Source organism: Solanum dulcamara, chromosome 9 (genome assembly GCF_947179165.1).
Source record: "Solanum dulcamara chromosome 9, daSolDulc1.2, whole genome shotgun sequence".
Lineage (NCBI taxonomy): Eukaryota > Viridiplantae > Streptophyta > Magnoliopsida > Solanales > Solanaceae > Solanum > Solanum dulcamara.
In genome coordinates this window covers 17,881,756-17,909,640 of record NC_077245.1, presented here as the reverse complement: position 1 = coordinate 17,909,640, position 27,885 = coordinate 17,881,756, and the positions used below count along the sequence as shown (strand labels likewise).

The 27,885-nt window shown below is 36.4% G+C and overlaps 2 protein-coding genes across 8 annotated transcripts; one reads left to right on the top strand and one right to left on the bottom strand.

The window, feature by feature from the left end:
- Positions 1–242: 242 nt before the first annotated feature.
- On the top strand, positions 243–18,412 carry LOC129904076 (protein CELLULOSE SYNTHASE INTERACTIVE 3-like). 7 transcript variants are annotated; one of them, XR_008770370.1, is made up of 10 exons: positions 243–400; positions 796–906; positions 1,097–1,198; positions 1,562–4,622; positions 5,503–8,047; positions 9,149–9,600; positions 17,355–17,471; positions 17,710–18,086; positions 18,234–18,290; positions 18,378–18,412. XR_008770370.1 is itself a non-coding variant. In XM_055979604.1 (8 exons), the coding sequence occupies exons 3-8, from the start codon at positions 1,134–1,136 to the stop codon at positions 17,869–17,871; spliced, it is 6,402 nt and encodes a 2,133-aa protein (XP_055835579.1). In that variant the 5' UTR covers positions 243–400; positions 796–906; positions 1,097–1,133; the 3' UTR covers positions 17,872–18,412. The 7 variants fall into 7 exon arrangements, 3 of the variants coding, with proteins under 3 accessions (XP_055835579.1, XP_055835580.1, XP_055835581.1); XR_008770369.1 differs by lacking the exon at positions 18,234–18,290; XR_008770368.1 differs by having other exon boundaries at positions 18,234–18,412.
- Positions 18,413–22,923: 4,511 nt separating this feature from the next.
- On the bottom strand, positions 22,924–24,365 carry LOC129904321 (NAC domain-containing protein 2-like). Its single transcript, XM_055979882.1, has 3 exons — positions 24,127–24,365; positions 23,751–24,028; positions 22,924–23,636 (listed from the first exon to the last, which is right to left on the bottom strand). Exons 1-3 carry the CDS (start codon positions 24,281–24,283, stop codon positions 23,184–23,186), a joined length of 888 nt encoding a protein of 295 aa, XP_055835857.1. The 5' UTR covers positions 24,284–24,365; the 3' UTR covers positions 22,924–23,183.
- Positions 24,366–27,885: the final 3,520 nt, after the last annotated feature.

Below are 27,885 nucleotides of genomic sequence, written 5' to 3'. Positions count from 1 at the left end.
TTATTTTTGATACACTTTCAAAGAGAGTGGGATACACTCACTTTATCAAATAAGTATTTAAGAAGATAATAATTTGAATTTTAAATAGTAAAGTGATAGGATCTCATAAAATTAAACTATGTAATTGATAATTCGAATATAAATTGAAAGGACATTTAGCTAATTTCTCTTTTAATTATTTATTTATTGTCTGATCCATACCTATACTACCGTGCTGGGAAAAAAAATGCGTGTCAAAATATTTCAGGAGAAATGAAGCCAAAAAAAAGTGTCAATTATACTTCACTCTCTCTCTCTCTCTCTCGCTTTCTGTTTCTCTCTCTCTCTAGACCTACTTGTCTCCCTCCATTGATGATGATGTTCTTTTTCTGCAGAAACTGTTAAAATTTCACACAAAAAGGTACGTACAATTTTTTGGAACCTTTATATTTTGTTTCTTTTTCTGTAAATTACTTTTCAAATTAATAAGATATTCTTATTAATTTCACGTCATCGTGGGTAATGTATACAGACATTCATCGTTTAAGATTCTGCAATGTTTCCTTCTGATTCGATCTCTGTATATTTGTTGTTTTTTAAAGTTTTTAAATGCCTTTTATTAATTCATTTTTCACAATTTCATTATTCCCCAAATTATATACATGTGGTACATATACTTATATAATAATGTAGTGTATGTATTAAGAGTCTCACTCGTTAATGGAGATCTGGTTATGATTTTGATAATTTTTTGGGGGTTTATGCAGAATTTCTTGGTGAAATATTTTTCTTACAATTGGTTCAAATTTTGTCCAGCTATGTGAAAAATGGGGTATTCCTAGCTTCTAAATTGTTGAAAAACTTTAACCTAGGAGAATAACAGAGGAGCTGAATTTGGCAGCATTGGGACGAAATTTTCCGGCCACGGTAAATCCTCCTCTCATCTTGAAGTTTAAGTTTGTGAAAAGGGTCTAAAATGGATTTTTTTTTCCAAGTGAAGCAGATCAGGAAGAAAATTTATCCACTTTGTCCCTTTCTTCAATGTATTTTCGCTTGTGGTGTCATTGATCAAGCAAACCTGAATGCCACACTAATGTAAGGTAGTCACATTCTGTAGGAAGCAAGAAGAGTTTCAAAGTGGAGTGTTGTTGCCAATGTCAAAATCTTCTTCCCCTGAATTGAGGGACAGGAAGGTTTCATTCTCTTCTCAGAAGAACAGGTCTGTTACCCCCTTTCATGTGCATGTTAGATATGTAAATGTGCTACTTGGGTTAGTTTAAATGTTTACCAGCAAAACTACCAATCAGAGAATTTGTTCCAGAACAATTCATTTATCTGAAGTTAAGTAGAATATTTTACTTCCTGGCTGCTGAGCTTTTCTGATCCATCTATCCTTTATTATTTCTATACATGGAACACTGGGAGGACCAGGGTTTATCTGGCATATGCAATCACTTAGTTGTTACCAATCATTAATTGTCTAAAGACAGAAATCATCTCCACATTGCTTGCTTTAAATTTATCCCTTACATAAGGCATACTATGATTTATATTGACAATAAAAGATGTTATTTACTTTCAGTGAGGCCAATGGAACTGCTGAAATGGATGATCAAGAAAAGACAATGTCAACCGTTGCTCAACTTATTGAGCAGCTGCATGCAAATAAATCTTCTCCACATGAAAAAGAACTTACTACAGCACGCTTGCTTGGCATAGCCAAAGCAAGAAAGGAAGCACGAGGTCTTATTTGTTCACATGGCCAAGCAATGCCATTATTCATATTCATTCTCAGAAATGGCACTCCTTTGGCAAAAGTAAATGTTGCTGCAACCTTATCTATATTATGTAAAGATGAAGACTTAAGGTTGAAGGTTCTTCTAGGTGGATGTATTCCACCTCTACTTTCAGTTTTGAAGTCGGATTCCGCTGATTCAAGGAAGGCAGCTGCAGAAGCGATTTTTCAGGTGTCATTTAGTGGCCTTTCAGATGACCCTATTGGCACTAAAATGTTTGTTACAGAGGGTGTAGTACCAACTTTGTGGGAGCAGCTTAACCCAAAGCAGAAGCAGGATAAAACAGTAGAAGGATTTGTGACTGGGGCCTTGAGAAATCTCTGTGGTGATAAAGATGGATATTGGAGGGCAACACTCGAGGGTGGTGGAGTTGACATTATTGTAGGACTTCTTTCTTCTGATAATGCTGCAACTCAATCAAATGCAGCTTCTCTATTGGCCCGGGTAATGTTGGCACTCAGTGACAGCATTCCAAAAATAATTGATTCTGGAGCAATCAAAGCTCTCCTAGGCCTCTTACATCAGAAAAATGATGTGTGTGTCCGTGCCAGTGCAGCTGAGGCTCTAGAGGTTCTTTCTCTCAAATCAACCAAAGCAAAGAAAGCTGTTGTTGACTCACAAGGTGTGCCAATTCTCATAGGGGCTGTCGTAGCTCCATCCAAAGAATGTATGCAAGGCGAAGGAGGAGAGATTCTGCAGTGGCATGCGATACAAGCTTTATCCAATATATGCGGTGGAATGTCTGCTCTCGTGCTGTATCTTGGTGAACTTTCTCAGTCCCCAAGATTAGCTGCTCCTGTTGCTGATATAATTGGAGCACTTGCTTATGCTCTTATGATCTTTGAGATCAATTCAGAAGAAAGTTTTGACGCAACAAAGGTTGAGAATATTCTAATAATGCTTCTAAAGCCACGGGATAATAAGTTGGTCCAGGAACGTCTCCTTGAGGCAATGGCAAGTCTTTATGGCAATGCTCATCTGTCAAATCTCATCCACCAATCAGAATCTAAGAAGGTTCTTACGGGCCTGATAACAATGGCCAGTGGTGATGCACAGGAGTATCTGATACTCTCCTTAATACAGTTATGTTGTGATGGAGTGAGTGTCTGGGATGCAATTGGAAAGAGAGAAGGAATTCAGTTACTGATATCACTGCTGGGGTTATCCAGTGAACAACATCAAGAGTATGCTGTTGAGATGTTTGCAATCCTAACTGACCAAGTTGATGACAGCAAGTGGGCAATCACTGCTGCTGGTGGGATCCCTCCACTTGTTCAGTTACTAGAAATGGGGTCTCAGAAGGCTAAGGAAGATGCAGCACATGTTATGTATAACCTGTGCTGCCATAGTGAAGACATCCGTGCCTGTGTTGAAAGTGCTGGAGCTATACACTCGTTCTTGTGGCTTCTAAAAAATGGTGGACCAAAGGGACAAGAAGCATCAGCTAGATCCCTAACAAAACTAATCACCACTGCTGACTCGGCTACTATAAATCAATTGCTACTATTGCTGAAGGGAGATTCACCAAGCTCAAAGGCCCATGTAATTAAGGTGTTAGGTCATGTGCTTACCATGGCATCTCAGAGTGACCTTGTACATAAAGGCGTTGCTGCTAACGAAGGGCTAAGATCACTTGTCCAAGTTCTAAATTCCTCAAATGAAAAGACTCAAGAATATGCTGCCTCTGTCCTGGCAGACCTATTCAGCAGTCGGCATGATATTTGTGACAGCCTTGCAATGGATGAAGTTGTTAATCCTTTCAAGAAGCTTTTGAATAGCAAAACTCCAGTTGTTGCAACACAGTCAGCTCGAGCCTTGGGTGCTTTGTCCCGTCCAACAAAAGAAAAATCTACAAATAAGATGCTTTATATTGCTGAAGGAGATGTAAGACTGCTGATTAAGTTGGGTAGAACTGCATCTATTGATTCTGCAGAGACTGCAATGACTGCTTTAGCCAATCTGTTGTCTGATCCAGAGATTGCTGCGGAAGCACTGGCTGAAGATGTTGTTTCTGCTTTTACCCGAGTTCTAGGAGAAGGATCATTAGAAGGTAAGAAAAATGCATCACGTGGCCTTCATCAACTATTGAGACATTTTCCAGTGGGAGATGTACTGACAGGAACTGCTCAGTGTCGATTTGCTGTTCTCGCTATTGCGGAATCCTTAAAAGCTATGAGTGCAGATGAAACTGATGCTGCAGACGCCTTAGATGTTATTGCACTTCTTGCTAGGGAAAAGCAAGGCACACATTCAACATACAACCCCTGGACTACCCTTGTTGAAGTTCCATCTAGTTTAGAGCCTCTTATACATTGCCTATGTGAGGGATCTCCCGTGGTCCAAGATAAAGCAATAGAAATTCTATCCAGGCTATGTGGAGATCAACCAGTTGTGCTAGGTGATCTGTTAGTGTCAAGATCCAGGTCAATAGGTGCATTGGCTGATAGAATAATGAACTCCAGCAGTCTAGAAGTAAGAGTTGGTGGGACAGCATTGGTAATTTGTGCTGCCAAGGAACACAAAGTTCAGTCAATGGATGCACTTTATGCATCTGGATACTTGAAACCTCTTATATATGCATTAGTTGATATGATGAAGAAAAACTCTAATTGTTCTTCTCTAGAAATTGAAGTCAGAACCCCTAGGGGTTTCACAGAAAGAACTCCATTTGGGGAAGGAAATGAGTTTGAGGTTCCAGATCCAGCAATGGTCTTGGGGGGTACTGTTGCCCTTTGGCTGCTATCAATAATTTCATCATTTCATATAAATAGCAAGTCCACTGTTCAGGAAGCAGGGGGACTTGAGGCTCTTGCTGACAAGCTTTCAAGACACACTTACAATCTACAGGTATACATTGTGTAATTTACACTTTGTCTTTGTGCTGCAGGCCTCTTCTTGAAGAACAAAAGTTTGGTTTCAACTTGGACCAATATAAGTGTTGATTGGCTAATTTTATTCAGTACTTTTGGTTTTTGAACCTTGGCTCAGGTTATTATTCTTTGTGCGGTTTTATGTAGACTGATTGAATACCTGATGGAGCCGAGGGTCTATTGGAAACAGCCTCTCTACCTTCACAAGGTAGGGGTAAGACTGTGTACGCACTACCCTCGCTAGACCCCACTTGTGGAATACACTGGGTATGTTGTTGATTGCATACCTGATGACTGGTACTGTAAAACTATTCAAAACTGTTGAATATTTCATTTACCTAACTTAACCAACTATGTAGCATCTACATCGAAAAATCAAGTATTGTATACGTCATTAGTCCGATCCTTTGGAGGAACTACCCGTAATAACGAACTTGCAAGGCTGTGAGGTGTATCATCTGTATTAATTGCATACTTCTGGAGTAGGGCCAGCATTTATGTTCACTTCATGTTTTTGGATCATGATAAAAACTAATGCGTTTGAAGTGCCATGTCTCATCTTCTGTTATACTGATTTCTCTTTGTCTTGCCATGTGCTAGCTCTTAAAAGAAACCACTTGAGTTGCTAAATGGAAATTTTTCCGAGCACTTGAATATGCAAGCTTACCCTCTCATCTTTGGCAACTAAGATGAAATTAATGAAAAATAATTAACAAATTGAAGAAAAGGTTGATAACCAAGTAACTGGTTCATTGTCACCTTTGTTGAATCCAATCATCGGAAGTGATGAAGGTTCACATGCTCTTTTTGAAGTTTTTATTAGGTCAAGTGAACTGAAGAACAATTTGTTATGGCAGGCAGAGTTTGAAGATGCAGAGGGCATGTGGATCAGTGCATTGCTTTTGTCTATATTATTCCAAGATGCCAATATAGTATCCTCTCCAACATCCATGCGTTTTATACCCTTGCTTGCTCATCTTCTGAAATCTGATGAAATGATTGATCGATTTTTTGCTGCTCAGGCAATAGCTAGTATTGTTTGTCAGAGGGACAAGGGAATAAATCTTAGTATTGCAAATTCAGGTGCAATTGCTGGTTTAGTGAGCTTGATTGGTCACATTGAAATAGATATGCCAAATCTTGTTTCTCTCTCTGAAGAATTTTTATTGGTAAGAAACCCTGATCAGGTTGCCCTGGAATATCTATTTGAAATTGATGATGTGAGAGTTGGTTCAACTGCGCACAAGACTATCCCTCTACTGGTAGATCTGTTAAAACCACTTCCTGATAGACCAGGTGCACCTCCACTGGCTGTGCGTCTCTTGATACAAATTGCAGATGGTAACAATGCAAACAAATTAATCATGGCTGAAGCTGGGGTGCTGGAGGCTCTAACAAAATACCTATCTTTGAGCCCTCAAGACTTGACTGAGACAACTATTTCTGAGCTACTGAGAATACTCTTCAGCAATTCTGGTCTTCTCCGGTATGAAGCAGCAGTTAGTTGCACGATACAACTGATTGCTGTTCTTCATTTGGGGTCGAGAAATGCAAGGCTGAGTGCTGCTAGGGCTTTAAATGAACTTTTTGATGCTGAGAACATCCGAGATTCTGAAGCATCAATTCAAGCCATTCAGCCATTAGTTGACATGCTTGATACTGCATTAGAAAGTGAAAAGCAAGTTGCTCTTAGCGCCTTGGTTAAGTTGACATCAGAAAGTGATTCAAAAGCATCACTGATGGCTGATTTAGAAAGGAATCCCCTTGGGAGTCTACATAAAATTCTTTGTTCAGCTTCTCCATTGGAACTGAAAAGTGATGCTGCCGAGTTGTGCTTTGTACTTTTTGGTGATCCAAAAATCAGAGCATTGCCAATTGCTTCTGAATGTATAGAGCCCCTAGTAATGCTAATGCAATCTGATGCAGAACGGGCTGTGGAATCAGCAGTTTGTGCTTTTGAGAGCTTGTTGGATGATGAGCAGCTGGTGGAGCTTGCATCAGCTTATGATCTTGTTGATCTTCTGGTTCATCTGATTTGTAGCTCAAACCACCGGCTCAGCGACGCGAGTATTTGTACACTTATTAAGCTGGGTAAAGACCGAACTCCCCGCAAGATGGATATGGTCAAAGCAGGCATAATAGAAAATTGCATTGAGCTGCTCCCAACTGCATCCGGTTCCCTATGCTCCACTATTGCAGAACTCTTCCGCATATTGACAAATAGTAGTGCTATTTCGAGAAGCCCAGCTGCTGCAAAAATTGTAGAACCTCTCTTTATGGTTTTACTACGGTCAGATTTTGGACTGTGGGGACAGCACAGTGCTTTGCAGACTCTTGTAAATATTCTAGAGAAGCCACAAAGTCTTGCAGCTCTGAATCTTTCTCCTAGCCAGGTAATTGAGCCTCTGATTTCTTTTCTTGAATCCCCAGCTGAAGCTATCCAGCAACTTGGAACCGAATTGTTATCTCACCTCCTTGCACAAGAGCATTTTAAGCAGGATATAACTACAAAAAATGCTGTAGTGCCTCTTGTCCAGCTAGCAGGCATTGGTATTTTGAACTTGCAACAGACGGCAATTAAAGCTTTGGAAAATATCTCATTAAGCTGGCCAAAAGCAGTTGCTGATGCTGGTGGTATTTTTGAGCTTGCAAAGGTTATTGTTCAAGACGACCCTGTACCACCTGTTGCATTGTGGGAGTCAGCAGCTATGGTTCTCTGCAATGTCCTATGCTCTAACTCTGATTACTACTTCAAAGTTCCCCTTATGGTTCTTGTAAAGATGCTGTGTTCAACAGTCGAGACCACCATTACTCTTGCCCTAGATGCACTCATAGTTCATGAAAAGGCTGATATTTCAAGTGCAGAACTGATGGCTGAAGTAGGTGCAGTAGATGCCCTTCTGGATCTGCTAAGATCTCATCAGTGTGAAGAAGCATCAGGAAGATTACTTGAAGCCCTTTTCAACAATGTCAGCATACGAGAGCTGAAGGTATGTAAGTATGCAATTGCTCCTCTGGCACAATATTTGTTGGATCCACAGTCTAGATCGCAATCTGGTAGGCTTCTTGCAGCTCTTGCTCTTGGTGATCTCTCCCAGCATGAAGGACTAGCTAGAGCGAGTGATTCTGTCTCAGCCTGTCGAGCTCTGATAAGTTTACTTGAAGATCAACCAACAGAAGAAATGCAAATGGTGGCAATTTGTGCATTGCAAAATTTTGTAATGAGCAGTAGAACAAACAGGAGAGCTGTTGCAGAAGCAGGTGGAATTTTAGTGGTTCAAGAACTGTTTTTAATCCGTAATTCAGAAATTTTAGCCCAGGCATCTCTGCTCGTAAGGTTTTTATTCTCAAATCACACGCTTCAAGAATATGTATCAAACGAGCTTATCAGATCTTTGACAGGTAACTTGCTTATTAAGTAGTAACCCCCCTTCCCAATTTATGTGCATGGTTTGACTCATCACAAATTTAAAGAGAAAGCAAGACTTTTGAAATTTGTAATCTAAAATGAGCCTCAGACATTTGTGTGGCCATAATCATCTCATTAAGGGTAATATGAGATTTTTGAAATTCAACTGTGATCTAAGACAAGCCTTGGACATTTATATGGCTATAAATCACCTTAATATATGAGAATTTTAAAGTTCAATTGTTTCTAAAGGTGACATTCTTTTTGGAACAAACTAAATAGGAAAGTGTGCCACATAAATTGGGACAAAGGGGAGACCTTTTTCATTTTAATTTTTTGAAGTGCGTCGATGATGAAGCCACCCACATCTGGTGAAGAACTATTATGGAAATATACGTGAACCATTCAAAGCCTACCCGAAAATAATGGTACATGAAATCTGCTGAAAACCCAGAAAAGGAGTCTTCAGACATAAATCTCTGTTCCAATATTTTGCCCTTAGGAAGTTTATGCTGCAATTGTTATTCTTTTTACATTTTGATTTTTATGTCCCCACAAGTTGAAGTAGGGTAAAAGTGTTAAAACAATAAATTGAAAGCTATAGCTTTAAAGTGTCACTTTAGAAGCTAGCACTTAATTGAAAGCTACAGAGTCATTTCAGAAGCTAGATCTGTAAGATAAAGATATTGGTTCAAAGAATTGGGCAGCAGACAAAAGGAAAAACATAAGTGCACTAGATTGGTGACATAAAACCTAATGCCATTAAATAAAACAATCCTACTTATAAAAAAAAAACCAAAAAAAACCCTGTATATTAAGTAACAAGATGTCAAACTGTTTCCCAGATGCTTGTTGTTTCCAGTGGTCTAGTTTTGCTTGTAGTGCTCCAATGCAGCAGTTAATCTTTCTGATATATGAATTTCGAAGCTCAAATTTCCACGATCTAATGTCTTAAGCTACCAAATTCTAAATCTTTGTTGCATGCTTTTTGTTCTCATCTCTTTTTTGTTCTTTTCTTCTTGTCAAGACTGTAGTACAAGTATTTCCTTTCCCTCTTATTTGCTTTAAACACTTTAAAATTCCTTGAAATGCAGCTGCACTTGACAAATTGTGGACCTCGGCAGCTGCTAATGAGGAGATTCTGCGGACCATTCATGTTATATTTTCTAATTTTCCCAAGCTCCATGTTTCTGATGCTGCTACGCTTTGTATCCCTCATCTGGTGGACGCATTGAAGTGTGGTAGTGACGCTGCACAGGATTCAGTATTGACCACACTATGCTTACTCAAGCAATCATGGTCAATTATGCCAATGGATGTGTCAAAGTCACAAGCAATGGTTGCAGCTGAAGCCATTCCAATATTGCAGATGCTAATGAAGACTTGCCCACCAAGTTTCCATGATAGAGCAGACAGCCTGCTGCATTGCTTACCAGGTTGTTTGACAGTCACAATCAAGCGTGCAAACAATTTAAAGCAGATGATGGGAGGGACTAATGCTTTTTGTCAATTAACTATTGGCAATGGTCCATCACGGCAAACGAAGGTAATGAGCCAGCACTTTATAATTGTTGATGAAGTACAAAGGCTTTTGTTATTCTAAAATCTGTTTTTCACTTTTAAAATCATTCGCTAATCATGAGAATGACAATTCTGTACAATCACAGGCTACATCAACTATACTAGGGCTATATACATTAAGTACCATCACAGCTACCTTGAGTATAGCAGGGTATGTGTATTGCACTGTCACGACCCAAACTAGTGGCAGTAACCAGCATCCGACGGGCCTGGCTCGTTGAACAAACCCTGTTCAACTAATTATAAAGCATGAACATCCCGTACAAAGGTTCAAAGCTGTCACATAGTTGAATTAAGTCTCGTGAAGCTCAAATGCAATACCAAGTGCATATAAACCTATCCATAGTGAGTCAATGAAGACTATAGAATTCATTACATATACGTAGGAATGGGACATGGACCGATATGCAAATTACATCTACATACCCAGTGTAATCCCACAAGTGGTATCTGGGAATGGTAGGATGTATGCATGCCTTCCTCTTCCTTTGTGGGGTAGAGGTTGTTTTCGGTAGACCCTTGACTCAAAAGAAGTGTAATCAGAGTAGAATTGGAAGGAAAATAACGGGAGCAAAATAGCAAGATACACAAAGCAAATGAAGTAACACGTAGTAGTTAAAATTGAAGAATAAGATACTATGCGACTACTAACTAATACTCCATCCATTTCAATTTGTTTGTATTACTTTCCTTTTTAGTCCATTTAAAAAAGATTGCATTTTTTTCCTTTTTGGCAACTTTTTATTTTAACTCTCCACGTGGCATGTGTGAGAAATATTGGAGAAAAAAATATTATTATTGTGTATCTACATTATTACACAGAGAACCCTAGACACTATATAACAATCCTTTACCAAGTAGGATACTATATACTATTCCTATTCTAAGTAGGATTGTGTATACCTATTCCTATTCTAACACTCCCCTCAAGCTGGTGCATACAAATCATATGTACCTAGCTTGTTACAAATATAATTAATACGAGAATCAGTGAGGAACTTGGTGAAGATATTTGCAAGTTGGTCACTTGACTTCACAAATTTGGTAACAATATCTTCTGAGAGTATCTTTTCTCTGACAAAGTGACAAACAATCTCAATGTGCTTAGTCCTCTCATGGAATACTGGATTTGATGCGATATGAAAAGCCAGATGATTATCACATACAAGTTCCATATGACCAGTTTCTCCAAATTTTAGTTCTCTCAGCAACTGTTTGATCCAAACTAGCTCACAAGTTGCTATCGTCATTGCTCGATATTCTGCTTCTGCACTAAATCGAGCAACCACACTCTATTTCTTACTCTTCCATGACACTAAATTACCTGCTACTAAAACACAATATCCGAATGTAGACCCTCTATCAGAGGTCGTCCTGCCCAATCAGCGTCTATATATTCGGTTATATGCTCATGGCCTTGATCCTCGACTATCACAAGGAAAAGTCATAATCTGACTTATAAAACTCACATGAAAAGAGATGACAGGACTAGTCATTGAGATAATTTAACTTTTCAACCAACCATCTATACCTTTTTGGATTACTGAGTGGCCCCCCCTGTCCTGGAAGAAGTTTAACATTCAAATCCATAGGTGTCAATGGGTTTACATCTCGTCATTCCTGTCTCCTCAAGAATATCCAAGGCATACTTGTGTTGAGAAATAACTATACCTACTCTAGATCGAGCAACCTCAATACCTAGAAAATACTTCAGTCTACCGAGGTCTTTAGTCTGGAAATGTTGAAAGAGATATTACTTCAAATTAGCGATACCAACTTGATCATTGCCAGTGATAACGATATCATCAACGTAAACAACCAAATAAATACACAAATTTGGTGTAGAATGTCTATAAAACACAAAGTAATCATCTCCACTACGAGTAATGCCAAACTCCTGAATTACTGTGTTGAACTTCCCAAACCAGGCTCGAGAAGATTGTTTCAGACCATAGAGTGACCTACGAAATCGACATACAAGGCTACTAGACTCCCCCTGAGCAACAAAACCAAGTGGTTGCTGCATATAAACTTCTTCCTCAAGATCACCATGCAGAAAAACATTCTTAATGTCCAAATGATGAAGAGGCCAATGACGAACAACCATAGAGAGAAAAAGATGGACATATGCTATTTTAGCCACGAGAGCAAAAATGTCACTATAATCTAGTCCAAATATCTGAGCATACCCTTTGGCGACAAGGTGGGCCTTAAGCCGATCAACTTGGCCGTGTGGACCAATTTTGACGGCATAAACCCAACGACAACCAACAATAGATTTACCTACAGGAAGAGAGACAAGTTTCCAAGTACCACTCGAATGTAAAGCAGACATCTCATCAATCATAGTCTGCCTCCATCCAGAGTGGAAAAGTGCTTCACCAGTAGCCTTAGGATGGAAATAGAGGACAAAGATGATACAAAGGCATAATGGGGTGATGATAAATGATGATAACTCAAGAAAGTATAATGTGGGTTAACATTTTGAGTAGATCGTACCTTTTTGAAGTGTAATCGATTGGCTAAGATGAGGCAAGTCCGATAAAGGGGCAGGGTTCGACGCATGACATAAATCATCTGGGACTAGTGCTGGACGAGGATGACGATGATAAGTCAGGAGTGGTGGCACTACAATTGGAGATGTAGAAGTAATCGTAAATTCCTCAAAAGTCGGCACATGTAAGACCTGAGGTATGGGTAAGACCTCAATAATCAGAAGAGGTATAGTATGATTGAGATTCAAAGAATGTGACATCGACGGACATAAGGTATCGACGAAGATCAGGTGAATAACAATAATACCCTTTTTGAACTCGAGAGTAACCAAGGAAGGCACATTTGAGAGCATGGGAGGCTAATTTATCTTTTCTTGGGGCTAAGTTATGAACAAAGCATGTGCTCTCAAAGACACGAGGAGGGATAGAATAAAGGTGTGATTGAGGAAACAATATGTAATGTGGAATCTGATTCTGAATAGAAGATAGAGGCATTCTATTAATTAAATAACAAGACGCAAGGACCACATCACCCCAAAAATGCAGCGGAACATGGGATTCAATGAGAATAGTGCAAGCAGTCTCAATTAGATGCGTATTCTTCCTTTCTACTATGCTGTTCCATTGAGGGGTGTACGGACAAGATGTTTGTGTGAATAATCCCTTGGTGAGTCATAAGCTCCTGAAATTAGGAGGATAAGTATTCTAAGGCATTATCACTATGAAAAGTATGAATAAAAACACCAAACTGTTTTTGTATTTCAGCAAAAAAACTTTTGAATATAGAAAATAACTCAGAACGATCTTTCATTAAGAAAACCTAAGTGCATCTTGAATAATCATCAATGAAACTAACGAAATAACAAAATTCTAAGGTTGGGCTGACTCTACTAAGACCCCAAATATCAGAATGAACTAATGAAAAATAGACTCTTAGCGCCCCTCAATACTACGTGAAAATGTAGCACGAGTCTGTTTCCCAAGTTGACACGACTCACAATCTAATATGGATAAACTAGACAAACTGGGCACCATCTTCTGTAGCTTGAATAGACTGGGATGTCCCAAATGTTTGTGAATTAGGGCTAGAGGATTTGTAACATAGCATGCTGTGAAGGAATTTGAAAAGGTAAAATAGTAAAGGCCTTATGATTCATGTCCTGTGCCAATCATCTGTCTCGTGCTGCTGTCCTGCATGAGAAAAAAATCATCAAAAAATGATGCCACAATATAGGGCATGCGTCAAATGACTAATAGATGCCAGATTAAAAGGAGAACCAGGAACATAAAGAACAGAGTCTAGAGTGACAAAAGATAGGGACTTGGCTTGTCCAACCCCTTTTGGTTTTGTTTAGTAATATAAAGAAGAGATTGAGAATAAACAATATCAGACAGAAGTGATTTGTTACCAGTAATATGATCAGAATAGCAGCGCCTGAGTCCATGACCCATGATTCAGGAGTACTAGACTGTGAAACACAAGCAAAAGAATTACCAACAAGAGAACCATCAGGCTGAGCAACCGAGGCTACTTGTGGAGATGTTTACTTACTTGCTCAATACTGAAGGAACTCATCATATTCTGTCTGAGCAATATGAGCAGTATTGGATGGTCGATCAGGAGGAGCAACCGAGACTACTTGTGGAGATGTCTATATACTTGCACGATTTCGAAGAAAACTCATTATATTTCTTTAGAGCAATAGGATCAAAACTGGGTGGTGGACCATGCAAAATATAACATGTCATGAGTTTGTCAAGGTTATGGCAATAACTACACTTGGATCGAGGTTTTCCAAAATGACCTCCTCGCCAATCCTCCATAGACTGATATGTTTGTTTTTCTATGACTTGAGATGCGAGAACAGAGGAGTCAACGGTGGATGATGAAACACCTTTGTGACTGAGAGGCGCGGCAAGATGAAGCAGTCTAGAGAATAACTCATCTATTGTAGGAACCGTAGGACTAACTAAAATCTGATCACACACTGAATCATGGTCAGTAGGCAGTCTAGCAAGTGTAAGAACTAGAAACAATGTTTGTCTGTGTTCTTGTTGTTTTTCCACATCCGTAATGATGGGCATCAACGTTTCAAATTCCTCCATGATTGCTTGTACTTGTCCAAGTAGGTAGACATATCAGATTCTTATTTCTTTAAGCTGGTCATTTGATATATCACATCATAGAAACGAGATATGTCATTAGTGTATAAAGCACGAGCCTTTTTCCAATAACATGTCTGAAATGGGCGAAACAAAGGCATCAACTTGGACTCAATAGAGCGCCATAAGAGACTACATAATTGAGCATCAACCTTCTCTCAGTGTGTTTTGGTTGTTGCATCTTCAACACTAGACTTTACCTTTTCATCTACCACACATGATTTGTTCGTTAAGTGATCTTAAACACCTTGACATTTGCACCACAACTCAACTGAGGAAGCCCAAGCTAGATAATTTGAATCTCCCATTAATGGTTCAGAAGTGGTCATAGAGCTTGAGCTTCCATTTTCCATATTTTTTATGCCAAAAGTTTTCACCCCAAAAGACATCTTGTGAAATCAAAATTTCTCCCCCCAAAAAAGAAAAAAATATATAAATAAATTGGAAATAGGCTGTCAGAATCTGGAAAATAAATGACCAGTCGCCGGAAACTGGTCAGAATCAGAAATAACAGTATATGGTCAGCCTCGAAATGGGGAGGCGACCTCACTAGGAAAAAAATTGTCGAAAAACTGGACAGCCACCGGAAAATCTACACAGTGACCCTAATTTCCAAGGATATTTTTCTCACAATTGCTCTGATTCCATGTGAGAAATATTGGAGAAAAAAATATTATTATTGTGTATCTACATTATTGCACAGAGAACCCTATTTATAGACACTATATAACAATTCTTTACCGAGTAGGATACTATATACTATTCCTATTCCTATTCTAAGTAGGATTGTGTAATACCTATTCCTATTCTAACAGCATGTTTAATAACACTAGATTAAAGAACATTTTGGTCTATTTTACATATTTTTAGTTTAAGATCACATGATTCAAAAGTCTTCTTTACTTTCAAACTCCATACAAGTCAAAACGAACCAAACAAATTGAAATTGGAGTACTACTAAATAAGGAGAAGATGAGAAGAGGAGAATGACCTGCTACCTCTCTCACAAAAATATGACAACACTTGGCTACCTACTACCCTTCTACTCTAATCCTCGACTTTCTTACCTTTGTATCTTGGGGTAATGTCCTTAGTAAGCTGAAGATGTGTCATGTCCTGTTTAATCACCTTCCATAGTTCTTTTTTGGCCCGACATGTAATATTAATGGAAGAATGACTAGAGAAGCCACCACAGGCCTAGTGTGGGGCTCGACACCGAAAGTATGTAGGTGGTGCTCAAGCTATGGCGTCCTCTAGCTGAAATTAAGGGGCCGAAACCAAGTGGTACAAGATGCTTCATTGACCTCTATTTAAAAGGTGGGACAAGTACCTTAAAGTAATAGACACTTTAATATCAAAACCAAAATCCTCATTTCTATCGATAAAATCTCAAAATGAGAATAAACATATGGCAAATCATTTAGAAATCTTTTTTTCAATTATAGTATTGCCAGTAGGCCATAAACAAAATATTTCTTAATACTAGGGAGGTTCCATCTAGACAGTGACATAATACGACATGTGTACATCATGGTGCGATCCTCTTCTCCCGATCAACAAGAATCTGCCCAACTCGCAAATGTCGTATGAGTAGGATATGGGATGCTAGGAAGACTAAAGAGAAATCCAAATACACTTCTAGTCTTTAGAGGAGTGACATGGATTTAGTTGTAATCCCACGCCGACATGTATGGTTTTGGGGCAACACCAAACGTTATGGGGTAAATACCCACTCAATGATTTGAGGATTCCTCCAAAAATATGCTTTTTAATATTCAAATCACAAATACAACCTGAACATAGTTGACACATGTAAAAATCATATCATTCCAGAGGCAATTCTAGGATTTGTAATTTTTGGGTTCCCAAGGGATTTGAACCCTTGACTAAAAAAACAAGCTTTAAAGGTTCTTTTTCTACCACTAGACCAACAATATACTCTATTAATGGGTTCCCAAGTCCTTTTTCTTATATATTTACTGGATTTTTCAATACAAATACAAGATCACGCAATTGTTACTAGTTCCTGAGATCCACGTTGTATATGCTAAGTCCACCCATATATCATTCATATCTTGTTTCTTTTATTCTAATAATAACATGAATCGTAGTTGTAAAACGTATAAAATGATCATTTATTAGTTTCATCAAATAGTAGTCATAAACTTCATAACATGGTGACACTCGTACAAGCTCGTCCCCACATGCACGAGAGCACAAAATAACATTTTAAAAATTCTTTAATGCACTTAAACTCATAAAGCATGGAGCATTTACGCGGAATTTTTTTTTGAATTTGCACAATGATTACTGATTTTGTTGGAATGATGCACAACAATAGTTTTCAAAATGAGTGGTCGGAAAGAGGCTCACACGCCAGATCTCTCTGACGAAGCCTGCTTCCAATGGTGCATGGGGGCGCATAAAAGGTTTTCTGCAAGTGGAATTTTTATAGATCATGATCGCGAGAGGCGGGGAGACCCCGTGGTAGTGTTAATTTTTGCACAACATTGACGAATACAGGTTGACACAAAACAACCCCAGAAAGTCGTCGAAATTCGATGCACGACGATCGTTTTGACCTAAATTTCCTTCGTCAGATGTTTCTCACCAATGCTCTGATACCATGTGAGAAATATAGGGGAAAAATATTATCGAATTGGTATCTACATTATTACACTGAGCCCTATTTGTAGACACTACATTATAATCCTTATCCAAGTAGGATTCTATCTACTATTCCTAGTTTTATTCTAGTTCTAACAAATAAAAAGTAAATTAAACAACGAATGAATTTAGCACCCAAAGGTGTGGCCTAGTGGTCAATAAAGTGGGGTGAAAACATTTTTTTTTATATTTTCCTGTGGCCCTTTTTTTCTGTAATTTTATTAGACTTGCAGTTTACTTGATTATACTTCATAGGAACTTCCAAGAGAAATAAATTATGTCTACCAATTAAGTAATATTTAGGTTTAGCAATGTGTTAAAGAACCTATATATAAAGAAGCTTCTTGTTTTGGTGAGCTACATTTCATATTAACAGTCCATGGTTTATGATTAGGTTGTGAATCACAGTACATCGCCAGAATGGAAAGAAGGCTTCACATGGGCTTTTGATTTACCACCCAAGGGACAAAAGTTACATATCCTGTGCAAAAGCAAAAACACATTTGGGAAGGTAAGTAGCTTTATGTTCTGAATGTTCGATGTGAAGTTTAATTCTTTGACCAATAAACTTCCGGCTAGAACATCAGTTCTACCAACTCTGTTGCTTCTTTATAGTAAAAATGATGCGTACATAAAACAGGATTTGATGCTATGTATGTGCTGCATTTGGTAATAGGATGAGATAATAGAATGGTCACTCCTACTTGATATCAGTCTCAGCATTTCTGATGTGTATACTTTTGTTTCAGACTACTATCGGGAGGGTAACAATCCAAATTGATAAAGTTGTTAGTGAAGGCATGTACAGTGGTCTTTTCAGCCTCAGCCAGGATAGCAACAAGGATGGCTCATCGCGGACTCTAGAGATTGAGATTACCTGGTCCAGTAGGACTCCTAGTGATTGTGAGTGAGGGGAAGCAAGACTGAAATAATGCAAACTTGAGGACCCAAAGTCGTGTTGGACCTGTTAAAGAACAATCTCTTCATATTCCAGTCTAATGCAAAAGCTGTTGGGGAGTAAAGTCCAAGTTTTGTCATATCTAAAGCCTTGCTACCTGTGGTGTAACAGTAAATTGTAAGATATTTGCAAGCACAGAGAAGTTGAGAGAGGTTCTGGCGGTACAAGGTAAGTCTTACACCTAGCTATTAAGCACCAAATTGTACAGTTTCTGCAGTTCTTAGAAATGTCAATATCAAATAGAGATCACGATGAGAAGAACGGAGGATCCGTTTTCCCTCTTAAATCTGTTGTAATGTTTATTTCAAATCCCAGTGGTGTATTTGTGATGCAAAGTAGAAGCAAATGCCAAAGGTGATTGCTGTGCAGAAGGTCTGGCATTAAAGTTTATTAGTTTTTTCAGCTCAACGAGTGAAGTGGGATTAGTTTAATCAACATGACAAGATTGTTAATTTGCAGCAACTAGTGAAGATCTTGCTCGTGCAAAAGCAGCAGCCAGTGATCCAATCTGCAACTTATGAATTGGTGTTACGAACAAACTCAACCGATAGCTGTAAACCAGAAAATGTAATCTTACGCATAGGGAAGCCTTGTGTTGGTAAAATTCTCAACCCGGATTACCAAAATGGCGGAGGTTAGACCAAATACTGGCAGTTGAACACAAAAATATATGCATTTGAATCTTGATGCATCACATCTCTAAACAACTTTGGGGGTATGTCCTGTCAGGGCACCATCTAACATAATAGGTTTTGAAAGATATAAGAGGGAAATGGAAGTTGCAACAAATTAAACCAAATGTCAATTAATCTCTCAGTCGACTATGGTAGAGATGAAATGATATACAATTTATGCGTCTTTGTTTGTCTGAGCATGAAGTTTAATTAGAAAGTAAGATATATTTTTGAATTTTGTGGTTTTAAATTAAAGATCGAGATAGTTATCAATATATACCATTTGGCCATCTAATTTACCAAATATGACTATAGTGTATGCTACATATACACTCGGTTGTATATAGTATGTATATGTTGTGTATACATATGTATAGGTATGTATGGATATGTATATTTAAGTTCTATTTCTCAAGCCATCTAAGATGTTGCTTTCTCTCATGCACTAGTAATTTATGTACGGGTTGGTATTCCTACGTGCGTTTGTGTTGCATTTAATTTGCTTTGTTACCTAACAGGTATCGCTTTGGGGCGATTATTTCCCTATGTATATACTGTTGGGTGTTGGCTGCCTTGTTCATGGGAAAAGAACGTTTATAACTTAAAAAAAGTAAAATATTTATCTTTAAATGACCGATTACTTTCATAATCTTTTTTAATTTTAAACTGACATATTTATTTTTATTCGCGCGCCCTTATTTTCCTCTGTAATATCATCATAGTATATTACAGTATATGTCTTCATTGAAGGGTTGCTTCTTCTTCCTTGATACAATCAAAGTATAATATACTTTGGTGGTATCAAAAAGTAACTTAGTGTTCTCATTGGGATTTGCTTCAGTCCTTCGAAGAGATTACTCAATCATCCATGATATCGTATGGTATATCTACATACTTGTCATACCCCAAAATTGGAGGAGGACGAGATTGGCCTCGATATTGACTAAATCGAAACGTTGGCTATATAACATCTAAAACTGTATCACTTAGGCCAATCAGACCACCTATCAGAACAACCTGGACTGATAAGGTCGCAACTACATAAAATTTGAAAAACAACATAAGGTTAGGTAGGCTATAATACAATTAAATTGAGCAACAAAAGTCGACAAGACCATAAAATCAAATTGATCTAAACTGTTCATACATGCCCACAAAAGTATCTAAAGAGTAACAAACATAGTGCACAGGACAGGGCTTGGCCTACCCACAAAAGATCAAAATATAATACTGTCAAATTAGAACATATAAGGAGCATACCAACTCTCAGCTGAAGTCAGACTCCTACTGCACTTGACGACCAGGGCCTCTACTTGCACCTATAGCACGAATGCAGCGTCCCCAAGAAAAGAGACATTAGTACAAATAACATGTACCAGTATGTAAGGCTGAAAGCTGTAAAGATAAGTATATCAAAAATACTGATAGTAAGGGATAGAAACAACTTACGACAGGGAGCTAAAATCTAATAACAACATAACCTTTCTAGGTGAAGACAACTAAGTAAGCACATATACAAATCATACTGCATTAATGGTGAACAATATGTTAATCCCTTCATACTGGTGACCCTGCCCAGCCTAGTGGCCATCTCGGAGGTGTCGTAACTGAAAAATAAAATATGCCCACCAGGCATGCCCGTTGTGGTGGTGTTATAATTGGGTAAATATCTGCCCACTAGACATGCCTGCTATGGTGGTTTAGTGAACTATAGTTGCAGCCATACTGTATCTGCCTACCAACATTACCTCATCAATAGTGTAATATAAATTCATAATAATTATTACCCCCACTGAGTCGACAGTGCTCATGTCGAGTATATTTAATAAATATAGAACATATGCAAGATCACTTCAAGGTTGTGGCCTCAATAGGCCTCTTTAAGACTCGTGAATTATAATTATGTATATGTAACATATAAAGCTTTCAAATACCTTCTTTTATCCCATATCATCTATTAAATCAGGCTAAGCCGACTAAAGATATTTATAAGTACATATACTCAATACTTAAACGGCCTTAAAAAGGTGTAGATGTTATAAGGAATATAGTATGCTTATGAATGATGTACTAAAGATGTAACTGTCGCCTTAGCGTATAGGTTTAACAAGAGCATGTATATTTATATTTCTATATAATCCACTAACATTTAGGATCTGCATATATACATATATATATCATGCTCATAAGGTGCTTCCTTTATATATGACGACAGCTATACAATTAGAATTTCATTATTAACTTATCGTGTCGATAATCACAATAATTTTTGATTATTTGGACTTACTAACATGGAAATATGGAACTCTTAAACACGACTATTTCTTAATGAAAACACATACAAGACCAACTCACAGTGCCTACAATAAGGGGTCACCAAACTCAATTTTCAATTACGATAATAATTGTATATATATCCTCATTTACGTTGCATTCATATATCATAAACCCTCAAACAATTATAGACCTTTACCATGTCTTTCCAACCTTTTAACAGAACCATATCATACCTTGATATGAGTTTTAAACATATGAGTATTAGTCCTATCAACGACGTAGATTCGTGCTTGAAAACGAAAAAAATGGGCGGCATTACATACCTTGATTTTTGTCCTTTAATGTATTACAATGGTTGAATTATCCCTTGATCCACTGACAATCTGACTTTAAACAATTGCACAACATATCCAAGTCATGTCGTCAATTCAATAAACACATGATAGGCATAACTCAAAAAATACTCAAATTAATTGTTGTTGTTGAAATCCAATCCTACGCATTACAAACAACAATACACTAGACTTTAATGACTCCAATACACTAACCAGCAGCTACCAGACAAATTCACACACTCCCTCCTCGCCAAATACATCAATAAAAATCGGTGGAACTTGGACTCACGACTTCCTATCACCGTCCTGTAAGTCCTACCCATAGAATATATAGCTAAAACATCAAGAACATCACATACATGAGATTAGGGAACTTGATCATACCTTAATTGAAGAAAATACAGTCCCTTAAGCTCACCCTAACCAAGGAGAAATGTTGTCCATCAATTCAAATAAAGACTTGAGTAAATTCTAAACTTGCTTGAGAACAAAACTTGATTTTTGACTGATTTTTTTCAATTAGGAGTTTTGGAGAAGAGAAGGTTTGAAGAAACAGAAAGGAGGGGCTTCTAAAATCAGTTAAGATCAATCTGTAATGAATTAAACTCGTCCATATAAGTTTTAAAACATTTAGACCGACTTAACATGTGTCAGTCACGTGCCCAGCGTGGCCAATTTTGACCTCTACGAAGTTCATAGTAAAATACACATTTTTTTACTCTAAAGTCGTGTTAATGAGCGATTTTGTTCGTTGAAAACTAGACGCAATTATCTTTAATTTGATATGTAATAGGCCTTCTAACTCCTTATATACATGAAGATATGCTTGTCCCAAATCAGACTATATATGAGATCATATGAAATAATATGTCATGACCTAATCTTCAACTTGTACTATTGTTCCAAGATTTTCTTGGGCCTCTAACTTTGGTGTAACACTTATTGTGAAATGCCTTGACTAATACTCAATCTGACTACCCATTTAAAATCATAATATCCCTGACAACTCGTCAACTAATTACGTAAGGCAAAAAAAAATATAATTTTTTGCATGTACATCTTTAGTTTAGTGAGCTAGTTGCCTTAAAATGTACAAGGTGTTACAATAATGTTATCTTATCATTGATGTAATTCTTTGATATTTTAATTTAAAAACAGTTAAAAAAGACTCATAATTTAGATACAATTTTTTAAAAAAAAACTGCAAAAAGAAAAATAATTAATTTAGAGTTTAATAAATAAAGTTGTGATTTTAATAATTTTTTTTAAAATTTTTTATATTTATTCTTAAAAAGAGTTCATATGTGATACTCATAAGGTATCAATATATTGATAAAGTATCATAAATAATTAAAGTTTAGTTCTATATAATATTGATGTGGTATCAATATATCGATCGACGGAGTATCACAAAGAAGTAATTCATAATAATAATGTTAGACGTGTGAAATAAGAAAATGAGATAAACAGATAAATAGTTTCAACAGCTCATCTATTAAGACTAAATAAATTAGATTTGATTCATTTATAATAAATTATTTTATAATTGAATTTATTTTGCGTAATTTCCCACCGAAATTGCATGGTTATCCTCGTGTTTTTCTATTGATGATTATTATACAGTATTATGATCGTATTTGATTTCGTAACAAAGATGTCAAATTTCCGTCGTTTGTACATCATTTGACAATAATGATAGAGAGAGTTGAATTTTTGTAGTTTGTGAGTATCAATCCAAAAGTTGCATAAATATTCTAATAAATACAATAAAAATTCGACTTCACAGCTTTTTTTCTACTATTGTTCTACCTTGTACTAAACTATATACGCCAATTTGTTTCTCTTATCTCTAAAACAATCGCCAATATGAAAGCAATAGAAAAAGGCGTTTAATTTCTACAATGCATCTGCACGTGCCAAGTCATTGACTTCGGTCTCTTCCGCACGTGCGATCAAAAATTGAAGGAGGAGGGCCCCACTTAAAAGGGCTTTTGTAGATACATGAATATATCCTGAAGCGGCGACGTCTCATAACAGCTCTGGAACGGAGAAGAACAAAACAAACTGGTGGTGGTAGTGGCATCTGTGTAATTAAATGGAAAATCAAGGGCACTTTCCTCCCAGTCACTCAGTTTCAGTGGCGGCTCGCTCTGAACTTCCCTCTCGCATGTGAACTCCGGCGAAGGCACGTGCTCCGAGCAACTGGAATCAGTGTGAAGTTTTGGGAGAGAATCCGACGAATCAAAGTGCATCAAGTCATCGTAAATCTGGTGCGACGGCCTTGTTGAAACTGAAAACGGCATAATCTCTGGCTTTATATCACCTTCGCTCGCCGCCGGCGACATTCCAACATCCATTTTTCGACTATTCAATTGGTTCTCCTCAATTTTACCCTTCTTATTGTAAATTCGGCATAAAACCCAATCGTCAAGCTGTGAAAAGCAACAACAACAAAAAAAAGGCAACCATTCGATCAGTCAAAAGGATCAAATCTCAATCGTTAAATTCACTCAAATCACAAATGTAATTCAGTTCCATTTACTGACCCTTAAGCTATTGTTCTTGTTACGAGCAGATCGATCCACATGAGCAAGCCGATATTCGTGCATAATCCAATTGGTTTTTTCTCCTTTCGGAGCTTTGCCTGCGTAAAATACCAAAGCTTTCTTAATTCCCATTGACTTCGGACGACCAATCGGCTTATCCGCACCTGTTGCCTTCCAATATCCATTTCCCGCAGCTCGATTCGGTCGTGAACCGTTCGGATACTTGCGATCTCGCGGCGAAAAGAAATACCACTCTTTTTCCCCATACAAAGCCAAATCTGAAACCAAATATCTTCATTAATTAATATCAGAAATCAAAGTTGTACACCTTTATCTTTAAAAAAAAGAACATGGTGAATAAATTGATGAAAATTACCAGGAAGATCCCATGGATTGTACTTATAGAGGTCAATTTCAGCTATAATAGGAACAGCAATCGGCTGTGACGCACATTTTCGACATAGATAATGCATCACAAGCTCTTCATCAGTTGGGTGGAATCGAAATCCAGCGGGAAATTGCAATTCCACCATTACTTTTTGCGAGAAATGATTTGAATTGAATTTGATTTGATTGCCTGATTACAGAGAAAAAGGGGCTTTGAAAGTTGAAACGTTGAAACCAGTGGGGGAGAAGCGAATATATAGGAGATGAGAGGGAAACGTGGCTAGAGAAGGAGAAAGGTCTTTGAATAAAAGTGGGTAAGGAAAAACAGAGGAATTGTAGGTGGACACGTGTCGGAAAATAAAGTGAGGTGTGGATAACTAAGAATGAGTGGGATTTTGTCACTGCTTACGCATTGTGTTTTGGCTGGGAGTGATAAAATGAGAAATTACGCGGAAATAGCCAATAATTTTGGAGTCGGAGTAAAAAAGGTTAGTAGTGACTAGTGAGGTGAAGGTATATTTGGGGATTGACTTGACCAACTCATCATTTTTTAGCTTGATAAAACACAAAAAATTATAATATAGTAATTTATTTTAAGCAATCACGATGTTTCAATATCAAAATGAGGTTGTATATTTTAAAATTGAGGAAAATAATATTTAAAATTGAGGAAAATAATATTGTTAGTGATATTTCATTCTTGTCCGTCCTTCACCACCACCCTGACCTTCATAGTGTTGCACATATTATAAGGATAATATTCTTTATTTATTTATCAAATGATAGTAATAATAATATATTTAATGTAATTTCATAAAATAAAATTTAAGGAGATAAAATATATGCAATTTTTATCACTATTTTATAGGTAAAAACTAGAGAGATTGTTTCATGTAAGACCATCAACTCCAAAAAAAGAAGAAGACCAAATCAGTATATAGGGAAATATCAAAAATGGAGAAAGTCCTGACAAAATTCTATAAACAATCTATCAAATCATCCTAAACAATAGTCTTGATAAAATAAAATAATAAAAAAGTGTAAAAAATAAAAAACCATAAAATCAAATCAAACTCAAAGAAGAAGAATCTACAAATATAATATCATAATTAATAGTTACAACTAATATTATAGAAGAATAAGTGAGACAATGCTTAACTATCTATCTTAACCTTCTATCTAAGACCATTACTTACCAAATACACTAGCAAATGAATAAAAAATCCACTTATTTTAGGAAAATATTTCCGTTCTACCAAACACACCCTTATTCTGGCTTGCACGCATTAAATTATTAGACTGTCACTCTCAATAACGTGAACACTGTCTTTTAATATCTATTCTAAAAAGATAAGAGCGAATATTAAACACATACTCTATGTTTACAACAGTTTCAATTAATATTTTCCTTTTAATTTTGTTTAACGACGAAAACCGATTCTCAACATATATTTCATTACCTTTTTTTAGTACCGCCTCGACCCAATTAAATTTGACTTCAAAGCATATAGTAATAGACAATAATATAGTAATACATAACAATGTACATTAGGGATCTAATGCTCCTTATAGTTCTTTTGTTTTAACGTAATATAATAGAAATTAAAAATATTTATTTTCTTAAGTATTTTTAAAACATTGATCAAGTATAAAATACTGCTCTACTATTAATAAAAAATTATTACTCTCCAAAATGTATATACGAGGCTAAGCTCAGGTCGTTTTGAAGGCTGTTGCAATAAATAAGGAAGAGCCATTGAATTAGGTCACGGTTTACGATGTATCTTAGCTCACTTTTAAATCCGTTATTGAGCCCGTTTGGATGAGCTTAAAAAAGTAATTTTTATGTATGAAGTGCTTTTAGAACTTTGAAGTGCTGAAAGATATTTTTATAAATAAGCAGTTGAGTGTTTGAATAAAAGTGCTTATGCCGAAGAAATGAGGAAAATAATGTGAATTTTAGGGTTAAAAGAATAAAAAGGGTAGTTTGGGAATTTAGTTAAAATATAAGGGATATAAAAGTAATTTCTATGGTAAAAAAATGGCTTTAAGCACTTAGAAAAAAAAAGTTAGGAATCCTAACTTTTCATTTTTGTCTGACTTTAAGAACTTTATAGATTAAAGTTAGTATTAGGCAAACACCGCAATAAGCTAAAAAGGACTTATAAGAGCTCATTTAGATGAGCTTAAAAAAAGTAACTTTTATGTATGAAATGCTTTTAGAACTTTAAAGTGCTAAAAGATATTTTTATAAATAAGCAGTTGAGTGTTTGGATAAAAGTGCTTATGCCGAAGAAATGAGGAAAATAATGTGAATTTTAGGGTTAAACGAATAAAAATGGTAGTTTGGGAATTTAATTAAAATATAAGGGATATAAAAATAATTTATATAGTCAAAGAAAATGGTTTTAAGTACTTAGAAAAAAAAGTTAGGAATCCTAACTTTTCATTTTTAACTGACTTTAGAAACTTTATGGCTTAAAGTTAGAGTTAGACAAATACCACAATAAACTAAAAAAGACTTATAAATTGGTTTGACCAACTTAAAAGCCCATCCAAATGGGCTCTAAGTTGGTCAAACCAACTTAGCCCAGGCTAATTATTATGCTTAAAGCATATTCATGCCACGTTGATATTTTGACTTTAACAAGACTCAATTCTATTGGGCACTCAAATATTTAACTCCTGGCTAAAAGCATACATTCCTCTCAAAAAAAACTGTCACACGTTTAAACTGTGATTTATTACATATTTTATTATTTAAAAATAAATTTATTTACTCTAACAAAAAATAAAATAGAAATATAGCGCGTCAAATTAAATTTAAATTAAACAAATTAAAAAATCAAAAACCACCCCCCCTCCGTGCATCTTCTTCTTCACACCCCCATCTATTATTTTCTTCTTCGGTCTTTATTTTTTACCACAATTTTTATATTTCATCACAACCTCAAAGTGAAAAAACAAAATCTTGTTACTTGCTAGTTTAACCCTCAGATTCCTTTTAGAACATAATTCCCTCAAATTCCCTTTTCATCGTTTTTCATAGATTCCATTCTCTATTTACTGCTCTAATCAGTCCCCATGTGAATTGACACGTATCACGTAAGTTCAGATAAATTTCTTCATTTTGTCTGGTCAAACCTTCCTCAAATTTCTTGCTACTCCACTTTAGATATGTATAAGGCTCGTATAAGTATCAAAAAATCAAAATATTGAATCGAATTAAAAAATTTCAATATTTTGATTTTTTGATTTCGATATTCCAATTCGATTTTCGATTCATATGTTTTGTAATTTTAATTTTTCAATTCGATATTCAGTGACACAATTTTAATATTTAGATATTTTGGTTTAACCGTAATTTTCGCACTGTACAATTTATTTTTTCATTTTCTTCCTACAGGTTAAAAAAGTTTGTTCTTCAAATTCTTGACTGAATTGTTCTTAGCTTGTTAGTGCAGCACATAAAAAAGTTTGTTCTTCAAACAATAGTACAACACATGCACATCATCTACGGTTAGTTATATCAACACAGAGGATCACTTAGTTAACCTGTAGGGAACAACAAATTAATACCACATAATAAAATATAGTTAAAAGTAAGTAATTTTAATTTTTAAGAGTTTTTTTTTCATGATACGAGTTACCAATATATAATATAGTACCCATAATACTTGTAAAAATATCATATAATTTAAAATTTTAAAAAGCTCATTAAGCAGGTCTATAACATAAAAAACCGAAT

Excerpts from the sequence above, each read along its gene's own strand:
- LOC129904076 (XM_055979604.1), top strand. The coding sequence starts at position 1,134 with ATGTCAAAATCTTCTTCCCCTGAATTGAGGGACAGGAAGGTTTCATTC. Across the intron at positions 4,623-5,502 it reads GACACACTTACAATCTACAG|GCAGAGTTTGAAGATGCAGA; the intron begins GTATACATTGTG and ends TTGTTATGGCAG. Across the intron at positions 8,048-9,148 it reads GCTTATCAGATCTTTGACAG|CTGCACTTGACAAATTGTGG; the intron begins GTAACTTGCTTA and ends CTTGAAATGCAG.
- LOC129904321 (XM_055979882.1), bottom strand. The coding sequence starts at position 24,283 with ATGGTGGAATTGCAATTTCCCGCTGGATTTCGATTCCACCCAACTGAT. Across the intron at positions 24,029-24,126 it reads CAATCCATGGGATCTTCCTG|ATTTGGCTTTGTATGGGGAA; the intron begins GTAATTTTCATC and ends ATTTGGTTTCAG. Across the intron at positions 23,637-23,750 it reads ACAAGAACAATAGCTTAAGG|CTTGACGATTGGGTTTTATG; the intron begins GTCAGTAAATGG and ends TGCTTTTCACAG.